This window comes from Lates calcarifer, linkage group LG7_2 (genome assembly GCF_001640805.2).
Source record: "Lates calcarifer isolate ASB-BC8 linkage group LG7_2, TLL_Latcal_v3, whole genome shotgun sequence".
NCBI classification, from domain to species: Eukaryota; Metazoa; Chordata; class Actinopteri; family Centropomidae; genus Lates; species Lates calcarifer.
Genome location: NC_066854.1, coordinates 9,856,363 through 9,868,819, shown reverse-complemented (window position 1 = coordinate 9,868,819; position 12,457 = coordinate 9,856,363). Strand labels below are relative to the sequence as shown.

Sequence of the window (12,457 nt, the reverse complement as noted above, 5' to 3'; positions counted from 1 at the left end):
CAGGCTGCATACATCCACATAAATACAAACACACAGTACATTCAGAAAGAGGACTCGGCTCTCTGTAAAGTTCAGTAACTTAGTGACACTATCCAGCATGCTCCTTTAGTTTTCCACAAAAGCTGGATGGATGGATGGATGAGAACAGAGAGGGAAAAGAGGGATGAAGTGAACAGATGGAATGTTTGGAATGTTTTTTGCCTCTGATATTGAGGCTTATATTTTCATTTCATTGTTAAATTGGTGTTTTTGATTTGAACACCATCTGATTTTTTTGTGATTTACAACGTAAGTGTAACAGTAAAGGCTAAAAATGTCTCTTCCTTTTAAATAAAGCTTTGTATGGTGTTGCTAAGAAAAAAAAGCTACATAAAGGCTCAGTAGGCTTGTGCCAGCTGGTTTCCTGTGGTGATGTGAGTGAGCATGGTCTGCACCAGCTCTGGGAGGTTGAACTCATGCTTCCAGCCCCAGTCCCGCCTCGCTGCGCTGTCCTCTAACGCCATTGGCCAACTGTCCGCTGAGAAGAGACAGAGAAAATACTTAATAAAGGTGTCTAGAATAAATTCTTACCTTGTGATAATAAAGATTTAGAGGGCAGTATACAGCTCACCTATAGCCTGTCGGACAGGATCCACATTGTAGGTGACCTTGAGGTCAGGCAGGACTTTGCGTATCTCCTGAGTGAGGTCGTGTGGTGTGAAGCTCATGGCATTGATGTTGTAGGTGCGGTTGGCCAGTGAGTCTGCTGGAGCCTCCAGGAACTCTAGAGTCGCCCTGAGACAATCATCTGGACAGGTGGAGGAGGAGGAGGAGGAGGAGGTGATGGGAGGGAAAAACACACACTTCTACCGTAAAATGACTGAGTGTAACGTACCTATGTACATCATGGGAAGCCGTGTGTCGCTGCGTAGGTTGCACTCGAAGTGACCAGTCTTCACGGCGGCATGGAAGATCTGCACAGCGTAGTCTGGGAGGTGGAGAGACAGATCAAGATGATGAGTGTGACACCAGACAACAGATGAGATATGAAATAAAGAGGGTACTTCCATCTCAGACCTGCTTACCTGTGGTTCCTCCTCCGGGCTGGGTGTCAGCTGAGATGATGCCTGGATACCTGAGACAGCGGAAGTCCAGCCCATACCTGTGGTGGTAGTACTGAGAAAGAATGAGACGGAGGAAAAGACTCAACAAAGAGAAATAAAACACTGTGCCTTACGGTGACATGGGCCGCCACATTTAAAGAACCGGAGATGTCTTTTATGAGTCTGCGCATGTGGATGAGTATTCTGTGTCTCACCTCACCCATCAGCTCGGCGTGGACCTTGGAGACGCCATAGATGGTGTGCGGCCTCTGCACACACAGCTCAGGGGTGGGGTCCCTGGGCGAGGACGGACCAAAGGCACCGATCGTGCTGGGGACAAACACACGCAGACCATGTTCGGTTGCAATGTCTACTATGTTATGGAGACCTACGAAGAGAGAGAGTCTGCACATAAATCTGTTATATAAAGCTCTAAATGCTGTATTACAGTATTATGGCAGAGAGTGTGTGTGTGTACCTGTGATGTTGACCTCTCTGGCCAGAGTGATGTTGTTCTCTCCTACAGCAGACAGCACGGCTGAATAGTGAACCAGCCAGCTGATGTTGTTGTTGACCACAATCCCCCTGAGGTTCTTATAGTCCAGGATGTCTGAGAAGATGAATGGACCTGTGTGTGTGGGAATGGGGTGGGGTAGTGTTTGATCAGTGTCTACACAGTCATCTGCAGACTTTCACCCCAAAAGCCCTAGTTTTAGGTGAAGATGTTTTACATTTGTGTGGTCCAACTTCTTCACTCTTACACTGACTAAAGAGAAACACTTATGTTACCCTTATGTTTGTTTCCCTTTCTGAATGTTGCAGTTTTGTGCTAAAAAAAGCTACTATTAGTAGATTCTGAGAGGCCGAACCCAACTGAATTTACATTACATTACATACGGTAGGCCTTACATGTGTACACACCGTTATGATAAACATGGTTTGGGGGTTTCCGGATGTCAGACAGGATCACGTTGTTTTTTCCGAATCGTCTCCTGGGGGTAAAACATGAACATGATTATAAACCCTTGATTTTTTTTTCAGCTATTAGTCACCACCCTGAGAAGCCATTGTCACAGCCTCTGGTCACATCCTATATTACACTGTTTGTCATCAGGTACAAGTGCCACCATTGCTTGGACATCTTAAATTTGCCTTTGCATGTATACAAACAGCTAACAGCTATGCCAGTGTTGGACATGGTTAAATCAGACTTGGTGTGACCTCCTCACCTCAGCAACTTGGCAAGCCCCACCCCCAGCTGTCCAAGTCCTCCTACAGTGACAAAAAGAGAAGAAAAAGAGTTATCATGAAGATAAAGGATCATGGTGACTGAGAAAACTTTGAGGAGGAAACCCGTTAAATCAGGAAAAGACAAAGTGAGAGAACAGCTGACATAGTGACACTGAAACCAACCAGTGATAAGGACTTTAGGGTGGTCAGTATCAGTGCAGGATGAACACTGAGTCCTCCCAGGGGCAGACAGCTGCTGTGAAGATGAGCTGATGCCACGTGCTGGTGATATCAGTCGCTCCACTCTGCCCCGGGGCCTGCTCCCAGCATGCCTCGCTACACCTCTCTGCAACTGCACCACCAGCATCATAAAACCTCCTAAAAACAAATGCATGTGTTATCAGCGTAAATTAAGAACATGTAAAATGCAGTGAGTGCATGTGTGACCACGGTACACAACAGATAAGTTACATTACTGTTAGTCAAGGGCAACTTGGGTCACTGAGCTTAAGGTATGAGGGTGTCACTCTAGACGCTGCCCTGATGTACAGAACAGTGTGTACTTTTTTGATATCTTTATAATGAATGCCTGTGTTTTCATAATGTGTTCTAAGTCAGTATAACTTATGATGCATATTTATGTCTGGCCATTTCTATTTATTTGTACTCTCACCAACCAGTTCCTTAATGTTATTGCTTTGTACCAGGCTTTAATAAGCCTCATCAGTTAGTTCAGAGGCAAAGGTTTAGAGGCATGTGTTGTGCATTTATTAGACTGAAACAGTCAAATAAAAAATACACTATATGTGCATTAACTCTTGCTTAACCCCCCCACACCCATGTGGGATTAGCTTCTTATGGCCTGCTGCTGACTTGGCCTAAATATAGACTACTTCAGCTATACTGCAGACCACTCTTAAGCTCATGGTATCAGATTAAATGCAGCCAAATCCAAAAACACCAACACTGACCTGCATTTATGTACATTTGTGTATAGTTTTAAGTTAAATTGGTGAAGAAAACTGTTGCTTAATGGAGGCAAAATACCACTAACCATTACCAATTACAAGTTAGAAATTATTTCAGGGATTCTACATTTCACTATGTTATGATACCTTTACTGTGGCCTCCCCTTTGGACACAATCATTTTTTTCATTTCCATGTAATGATGCACTATACATGCCGAATTGAAAAACAGTATCCAAATGATTATTCAAATGCGTTTATTCATGTCTTACAAATGATAGGTGTTTGAAAACGGAAAGTCAAGTCATTTTACAGTTTTTCTTATGAATGTCTCGTAAGCTACTGTCATTATTTAATACCGTGACTCTCTGTGGGACCAGACCAACCAACATCTTTATCTCCCGCTGCTGCTGCTGCTGCTGCAGAACGTTAGATAACGGTAACGTTAGCCTAGCTATCATTTAACCGTCTGACATCAACTTTAGCTAGCTGGAGCTTCAAACTTAGCCAAGCCGGCTGTAAAGCGCCACACAGCTGCCGACATTAAACGTAAAGGAAAATGACATGTATTCCTTACTTTGAGGTGAACTGGAAAGCTAACAGGACGACTTGAAACTCCTTCACACTGACAATGTTTGTGATGAAACATGAAAGTAGACGCGTGGCTGTGGTGGACGCTCGTTGCACTGTGATTGGCTTCCAGCTCTAGAGGCTTGGCAACCAGGGCCTGCCCAAATAAAAGGCAAGCTTCCTGTTATACCTTTCAAAATAAAATCCGTATTTACAAACTGTATGACGGATTGCACAAAAATATGCCATTACCTTTTAACTGAAAAAAGGTGAGAAAACCGACTTCCTGTGCTTCTGTTGCTGTTATTGCTGTCTCAAAATGGACATGATTTCACAGTTTTTGTAATTGCAATGTACTAAATAGAATACTTAAAACGCTCTGTTTGCCGTTGAAACTTCCACCTTAGTTGTTGACAGTGTTGAACTGTATGGTACTTTCGAGGCAGTAGTTTGTAGGACATTTTTACGTTGAAAGATTTTGTACCATTTTGTTTAGTCTTTTGATATAAAAGTGAAGATAGTGGGCTAAAGTAGCTATCACTGTAACTTTAACAAAAAGATTTAATAATTTTCTCCGCCACATGTTGCTACATCTTTCCCATCTTTTTTCGTTTCAACAAATTCATGAAACAGCGCCCCTTGTGGTGTGATTAAAAGACAGCATTGCACCTTTATCAACTGCTGTAGAGACGCAAGGTGAAGTTAATTCAAATATATTAATTGTCAAACAAGATGCAGTATCCCGCGACCGTTAAACTATAAAAGGACACGGCTTTGGAAAAGAAACTCTGGACTACTATACTGTAAGTATGAGGTAACTCACACCCTGACCTTTTAACAACAGAAACATATCAACATTAAATGAAACAAATGGCAGAATTCGCTTTTTCGGCTGTAACTAATTAAACCTGCTACCGCTTTTTATAAGCTAGCAAAGATGGAGGGAGGAGATATGGACTTCTGTCGACCAACAAGGCAAGTGACCAACACGGCAACAAGTGCAGTGGGACATTAACTTCATGACTTGGAAACCTCATCTACATGAAATGAAGAAGAATGAACTTCATCTTCAAAAACGTGAGTCAGATAAACTCCTGTCTTTTTTGTTGTTGCTAGGTGGTTTCCTTCCTCCTGCTCCTCATGGCTAATGTTTCCATGACTGTTCCTTGCTGTGTTCTTGTTGCTGAAGGCCGTGTAATGTACTGAAGCTGCTGTGTTGTTGCTGCTGTCTACAGAGACACAGTTGCAGGGGCAAAGCCTCCAGAGGCTCTGAATAATTTCCATCTATTAGATGTTTTGCTCTTATTGGTTGTTCAGTCACATGTTGGTTGTATATGCTGTGTGAATGGGCAGATGCAGAAGGTCAGGAGGTTGCTTGTGAGTGGTTTTGCCTTGTTGTACTGTAGAGAGTCATTGGCTTTAATAACTAACTGAAATACCTGAAAACCTTGTTGCGAGGTAATTTAAGTTGCACCTCTAAAAGAACAGTCAGGTTAACACTACGTTAATTCTATGCAAACAAGTGCATGGTAATAATTAAATTCAGAAGTTCCCATAAGAATAAATTAAGTGACCGTCCAGTTGTTGTGAACAATTACTGGAACAGTGACAGGTGTGATTAACTTTGCTGAACACCACAAAACTAATGGAACTGATTTCCCCTCTGTAATTAAGATGAAATCTGGTGTCAGTTATAACCTTGCCCCTGCTAATTATGGACAAATGATTTATTCTCTGTTACATGCAGGAAGATTAATCTGTGTCATGCATTACTGAGTGAATGGTGGATAAGTGTGTGTGTCTGCACATAATTTGTTATCACTGACTTTCCATCCTTGAGACTGATATCCTCCCTTGTCGTCTTTGATCATATACATTTGGTTTGTAACCAACTGGATGGAGTCATGTATGTGAGGAATCAGGCCCATTACACTTACCATAGATCAGTTAGGTCCTCACAATATTTTAGTAGAGGTGAAACAAGTTGATGAATTTATTGATAAATAATCTGCAGCAATTTCCATAGTGAATTCATTACTAACCAAACAGATCAACCATCCTCTGGTTCCTGATTGTTTATTGTGAGGATTTTCAGCTTTTCAGTTTTATCATTGGTATGTTTTGTTGTCAAACCTCTTTAAATCAGAATATAAAATAGACACAGACTATACGTTGGCATGTTTTAAAATAATCCAGGTGAATAATCACTGACAGAAAATTCAACATTTGTGCCTACAAACTGGAGATTTTTTTGTATTGTAGATGTTATTGTGCATGTGCCTGTCAGCCCTCAGCCTGTGTTTGCTGAAAACCACTAGGTGGCAGTAGATACCCAGAAATCCATGAAAGCATCAGGCCTTCATCTCTGCTTGCAGTAAGGAAACTATCATGTTTTAAATCTTTTGTGTAATTGTCTAATGGAAACTAGTTTGATATTTAATTTGTATAATTTCTAACAGCTTTTACAATGGCTTCAGGAACCAATCAGGAAAAACCCTACCTATTTCACACATGAAAACATACATGAAGCCTACTCGGCTTGTTAAAATGTATTTGTATTTTTTATATTTTGTGTAGCGCTCTGTGTTTGACCACATTTTAATGTTTGGAGTGTTTGCTCCCTTCCTGCTGCTGAACTTTAAAGTACAGATGCTGAAATTCTGTGATTTATTTAGAAATGAGTTGGTCAGGATTTATCCATCAGGGGTGTTACAGCGGTCTATTCTACCTCCACGTTCCAAACAGCTGGATTTGAGCCAGTTCTTCTTGTGGATTCAGCTCCAGCCTTACAGAACGGGCCACAATAGATGATGCATGTCTTATTGTTCATTTGCTTAAATAGCCTCTGTTGTTTTTGCCACGTTGGAGGTCTGCCAAATATCTGAATATGTAGTTTACACATATTCCAGGCTTGTTTTGCTCATTGTTGTCTTGTGTACATGCTTGAAATAACAGGGTGCTTTTCTTGCTGTGGCAGTCTCGGTTCTCCACATGAAAAAGAAGATATTCTTTATTTAATGTGGAAACACAGAGTGGAAAAAATACTGTTTACATACACAAACATGAATGTAATTACTCATAATTTCCTGGTCGAAACAAAAGCTTTTACCCTCACAATAACACAGTGAAGTGATTCCCCAAAGTATTATCATGTACACTGTCCAACAGATACACTTTACAGAAAAATATTAGCTTCCTACATTGTATTATAATGGGAGAACTACCAGTTTTCTGTAACTCTTTTTAGCCATAAGTTCTCTTACTGATCACGCACTGTTTTTCACAATGAATAGTCACAGTAATTCAACTGCTGTTATGCTGACACTGATATACATACTGCAACATGTCATCACATTATACTTAAGTCTCATTTAATACAAACTCTATTAAAGGCTCCTGGTTTCTTTATAATTGCTGTCTTAAATCTTCTCCCTTGTAATTGCCAGTGCTGGGTGAAGTGTTGAGCTCTGCTGCTGAAGTAAAACAACAGTACCAGTGTGTAAAAGTACTGCGTTACAAGTAAAAGTCCTGCTCTCAAAATCTTACTAGATGTAAAAGTACAAAATGATGAGTGTCATATTTCACATGAAGTATCAAAAACACTCCTACATGATACTAATAGCACCCAATTGTTATTGGAATATTGTTATCAATGCATTTTAACTTTTTATAACGTTGGGTGTTTTTAATCTATTACTGTTCATTTAGAAACTGTATAAGTACTCAAATTGTACTTGAGTAAATGTATGCTGTTACTCTCCACCACTGGTGATTGGTCACTCGTCACTGAGCTGTTGTGATTTTCTTAAACCGGCCTCTGTCAGTTTCTAGGCACAACAGTCCCCATTGACCTCCATATATAAACAGCACTGTTTGAAATTAGCAAAATAAAAGCCTCTTAGATGTAATACATCTCTATTAATTTAGAGCTGTCTTTTAATTTTACCTCCCCTTTGTTGTGGAACCACAAATGATTTCAGCCCAACATAAATTAGTTGTTACAAGCACCAAGCCATCAGCACAGTCTGTGATATAAGAACACACAGACAGTATACACAAACATAATTAACTCTGGATTAGTTTCATTTACAGGGAGACTATAACAAGAGGAACACAGATCATAATACATGTTGTTCATTTTTATAAAAAGTACAATTCCCACAAATAAAGCCTCTCAGAAAATAACGGTACACAGTGTTACTCTCATATTGTACATGAATCAACTCCATCCCAGCGTTTAGTCAGTGTCTCTCCTAATTCACCATCATGACTCCGGCCGCTAATGGGATTGTAGTCAGGCGTATTTATTGCCATTAGGGAATTGAGGCTACATATAGTGGGTGAGGGGTTAATTAGAAACAACTGATGGGGTCAAAGGTGTGTATATGTGCCGTATGTGTCGAGCACATGTGATCATGAAAGGGCCGGACCTTTGGTAATAGGGGGCGGATTTAAACAAGGATCCTCGGGAGAAGATTTATCCGCTGCCGGTGACACAGGGACAAATAGTGCTGATAGGTGAAGGCCTCTCAGTGTAGAGTCCAGCGTGGATGACAAATAGCTTGTGTGTGTGTGTGTGTGTGAGAGGAGGAGAGGTGGAGGGGTAAATAGGACGCCAGACCATATTCACTTATCACTGAGTCAGGTTCTTCCTCGAAACCTCTTTTGACATCCAGCAGAGGACTCATTCGCTTCCCTCACCCGCTTCTCTTGTTTTGTCCCTGCCTCTCTCTTTCCTCCCATTTATCTCTCTTCTCTTTAATACTCCTTTCCACCCCCCCACCCCCCCATCCTCTCCTCCTTCACCTCCTCTCCTCCAGCGCTCTCAGCAGTATCTCCCCAGCCTCTCAGCTTCCCATATTACACTGCCAGATAAGAGAGGAGAGGGCCCCGACTGACAGGAACCCCAAATTAATTTACAAGCAATGATGCCGTTCCTGGGCTGATAGAACAGTCTTTATACAATATGAAGGGATGGGGAGTGACGCCTCGGAGGCTCCACTGGGGAGGGAGTGCGACTGTGCTATCTTTGTAATTATAGGGAGAGACCTTGATCCCTCTCTGTCTCTTTCCGTCTCCCTTGGTCTCTTTTTTCTCGATAAATGTTGTAGAAAGAACCCCCGAGACAAATCCAAGCTTCGCACTATGGACATAGGCAATGAAGAAATCTGTGGTTCACTTTCAATCTCCAGTTTTCTTTCTTTCCGTGGCTTACATTAAGCATGAATTGATCGTACATTACATAGCATATTCGTCAAGGAGTCGCTTTCAGAAGACAATTGTACCACAGTTGTTCCTTCCTCCTCAGTCTCCCACCGCTGTTGCTTTCAACACTTCGCACGATTCGCCACAGCTCTATGGCCTAATAGGCTTACTGCACCATAGAATCTTAAGAAATGTAAGTGGATTAAGGAAATCAGTTTTCCAGTTTATATAGCATTCATTAGCCATTGCCAACAGTTGATGTTGGACCAAAGCTTTTTACGATGGGAGCCATTCCACCCAGCGTTTTTTGGCACACTTGCTCCAAGGTCCCTTGACAATTATGCCAAAATGAGGAGATAATAAAAGAAGTCTGAATGTGCTTATGGTTTGCTCTCATACAGTTTAGGACTGATGACTGAAAGGTGACTTAATGTACAACTAACTCACTTGTTATTTTTGCACATGAAAACAACCTAGTCATTGTGTTTTGTTCTTTGTAAATTACTGTGAGTATGTCATGTTTGAACTGATGTTGGTACAACAGTGTGGATACCTGACACAAGCTGGTCGAGATCCGTCGGGCCAGGTTTGGACTAAAATTTCTAAATAACGACAGGGTTTGGTTTGGTCGTGTTAGCTGAACAATAAGCAGCAAACATTTGACTTGTGCAGTTCTAATCATGATGGAGTAGCCTCCTTCACATGGTGCTTCAAGTTTTTTTTTTCAAACTCAGTGCTTTAGCTTACATTAACTCTGGCAGGTTTGGGTACTACTCTCTTGAATGTGGGTTGGGTTCAGACAGAAATATGCAGCCCTGTCTGTACTGTAGTTGTAATGGATAGAGGTATGGCTCTATCAGAATCATGAATCTGTTCACCATAGACTTAACCAGTGAGTTGTGACTACTTAGACTTTAGCCTTTCTAACCAGGAATGACTTGAATTACACTCCAAGCCCAAAATTTAAAGATAATGTGCACTGAAACTGAAGTACTTTGAGTCAATCAGACACATTTATTTATATTGTAAATGTTCTGTAATAACTGTCTCTCTGTTTGAAAGTTGAAAATGGTGAAGGGCACATAGTGACTTGCTTAGGACTCGAAACAAGGACATGGACTTGATTTGGCTGTTGTTGGTCTGATCAAGATTTGAGATTTACCTGAAAAGTCCACTATCATTGTTTATGCTCACAACCATGATCATTTATTTACTTCCTGGAGCTCACCTCCTGATTCAAGTGAATCCATATTTGATCTGGTAGTTTTAATAAGAAATCATTTCAGGCTTACATTTAGACCTACAGCACTACATTACCAGGTTGTCACATACAATACAAACAATTATTAGTAGCAAACAATAAATGCACCTTTTTCATAGACAGACATTACAATGACATGTTAATTAAAAGGTTCAAATAGCAGTCAAAAGTGTGGTTACAGACCTGGATCCAATCACTGATAGAAATATTACATGCACATGTGAGTGGGTGTCCTTCCAAAAGCACAGGAGTGGATTTGTTTGCATAGTTTGGAGGCTAAATGCTTTGTGAGCTGTGAAATGGGTAATTTGTTGAAGCCAGCGTTCAGGGGGCAGCTGCACACAGTTACACAGTCCTGCCCTGATGGCGGTCCAGCAATCCGACACAGACAAAACCGATTTAGGTCCAGTTAACACATTAATGTTGGATTCCCAGCATTATCGGCTGCGGCTCTCAGAGGCTCGCAGTGTAACGACGGTTAATTCAGGAGAGGGCAGCGGTTTGCGTGGGACATGCTGCCATGTTGGAGGAGAGACAAGCTGGATACTCCTCTTGTTTTTGACATCTTTTTGAACAATTTATAGCCTGTGACCTTATTTCTTTTCTGTCTTTTTTTTGTCAGCTGTGGATTTTGCACATTGTGATTGGTCCATTATAAGTATTTGTAACATGTTTCTGTGTTATATATATATATATATATATATATATATATGATTGTGCAGAACATAACACAGCACAAAACAAAACAAATGGAATTCATGTATTTTAAGATACTAAATCATGTTAAATGCAATCAGTACGTGCTTTAATACCCTTGTCTGAATCTGTAAGAATGCTTTAACCACAGTACTGTGCTTAAATTGTGATGAAAGTACAGTAAGTGGATTTATATGCTTTAATTTCCTCTTAAGTGTCGCTTTTATTCAGTAAAATCACAAATTAAATTCTGTTTTAGTGAATTTACAATCACTTCCTGATTTTTAGATGAAGGGAACATAGCCATTTTAAAGAATTAGTGTGTAATTTATTAAATTATGATGCAGTGTTAGGTCACAGTTACACAAAAGATGCATTTGATGGAAAAAAGTGAAATGATAAATCTGGTTCGGTGGCTTTTATTACAGCAAAATAATAAAAATATATATATCCAGACCGTAGACATCAAATTTGCTGGCAAACATGACTCGGTAACAGTTGCAGGACGAGATCATGGCGCTGACATAACTGCCACAGAGACGTGCAGTAGCCAGATTGTGCTTATGCGCGGCTCCGCTCCTCTCATACAGGAGAGAAGTGTAAATCCAAAGCTGAAAACTCCATTAGGCTGAGTCAGTCATGCATCCGTGTGCTCCAGTGCCAGACAGCTCTGTAAATCAGCTTCACCCTTTTTTCTAGCTCCACTGAAGAAAACAATATGGGTAGTGTCTGGGTACTGAGCATTGGGCCCTTGGGTTACATACACACACACACACTCTCTCACACACTCGTGTCCACACTCACACACACACACACACACACTCGTACCCTGGGGGCCTGGCTGCTACAGAGTGAGACCAAATGCTCTGATCCAGGTTGAACTAACCACTGACATGTGCACCTGTCAGACATGGGCTGCTGAAGGTGTGTGTGCATTTTATAAGTACATACAGTATCACAGTGTATGTGTGTATGTGTGTGTGTGCTCCATGTTACAGTGCTTAATAGTTTCTGTTATAGTGCAGTCTTTTAAACAAAAATCCCCCCACAAAATGTATCTGTCTTTCCATGAAGACAGTAGATAAATTAATCTTAGATTGCGATTTAATGACGGAGTTTGTACTTTAAGCTTTTTCTTCTTCTGTTTTTTGACAGAACAACAACAAAGAAATATTCAGGGTAATTAACAACATTTTGTGGCTAAATATTTCAGTTTGTTGCAGGATAGCTTTCCTCTGAAAATGGATTTTCTCATTCTTTCTCTCTCTGTTACTTTCTCTCTGAGACACACACACACCCATGCAAATACACAGACTGTAAAGTAAATGGATTTGGAGTGTGTCCGCCCGTCCTAATCTGTTGGCCAGCAAAGGCTGACTGAGGCCTAGCAGGTGCTAGACACTTGTCTGTGGAATGTGGAGGGCCAGACCTCAGACCTCCCACCAG

At 41.0% G+C, this 12,457-nt stretch overlaps 1 protein-coding gene and 1 long non-coding RNA gene across 2 annotated transcripts in view; one reads left to right on the top strand and one right to left on the bottom strand.

Moving 5' to 3' along the window:
- Positions 1-70: 70 nt before the first annotated feature.
- Positions 71-3,995, bottom strand: LOC108891871 (L-threonine 3-dehydrogenase, mitochondrial). Its single transcript, XM_018689210.2, has 10 exons — positions 3,857-3,995; positions 2,496-2,690; positions 2,312-2,354; positions 2,004-2,074; positions 1,561-1,710; positions 1,298-1,470; positions 1,065-1,155; positions 875-967; positions 611-787; positions 71-517 (listed from the first exon to the last, which is right to left on the bottom strand). Exons 2-10 carry the CDS (start codon positions 2,680-2,682, stop codon positions 378-380), a joined length of 1,125 nt encoding a protein of 374 aa, XP_018544726.1. The 5' UTR covers positions 2,683-2,690; positions 3,857-3,995; the 3' UTR covers positions 71-377.
- Positions 3,996-4,291: 296 nt separating this feature from the next.
- Positions 4,292-12,457, top strand: part of LOC127139142 (uncharacterized) — a 130,526-nt gene continuing 122,360 nt past the window's right edge. The window contains exons 1-2 of the long non-coding RNA XR_007809121.1: positions 4,292-4,652; positions 4,782-4,926. This is a non-coding gene — a long non-coding RNA (uncharacterized LOC127139142). The remainder of the gene's footprint in view (positions 4,653-4,781; positions 4,927-12,457) is intronic.

Bases quoted from the DNA above. Each gene is read 5' to 3' on its own strand.
- LOC108891871 (XM_018689210.2), bottom strand. From the start codon at position 2,682: ATGATGCTGGTGGTGCAGTTGCAGAGAGGTGTAGCGAGGCATGCTGGG. The intron at 968-1,064 runs GTAAGCAGGTCT...TCCACCTCCCAG, and splicing joins GCCCGGAGGAGGAACCACAG to ACTACGCTGTGCAGATCTTC. The intron at 788-874 runs GTACGTTACACT...CCACCTGTCCAG, and splicing joins GCTTCCCATGATGTACATAG to ATGATTGTCTCAGGGCGACT.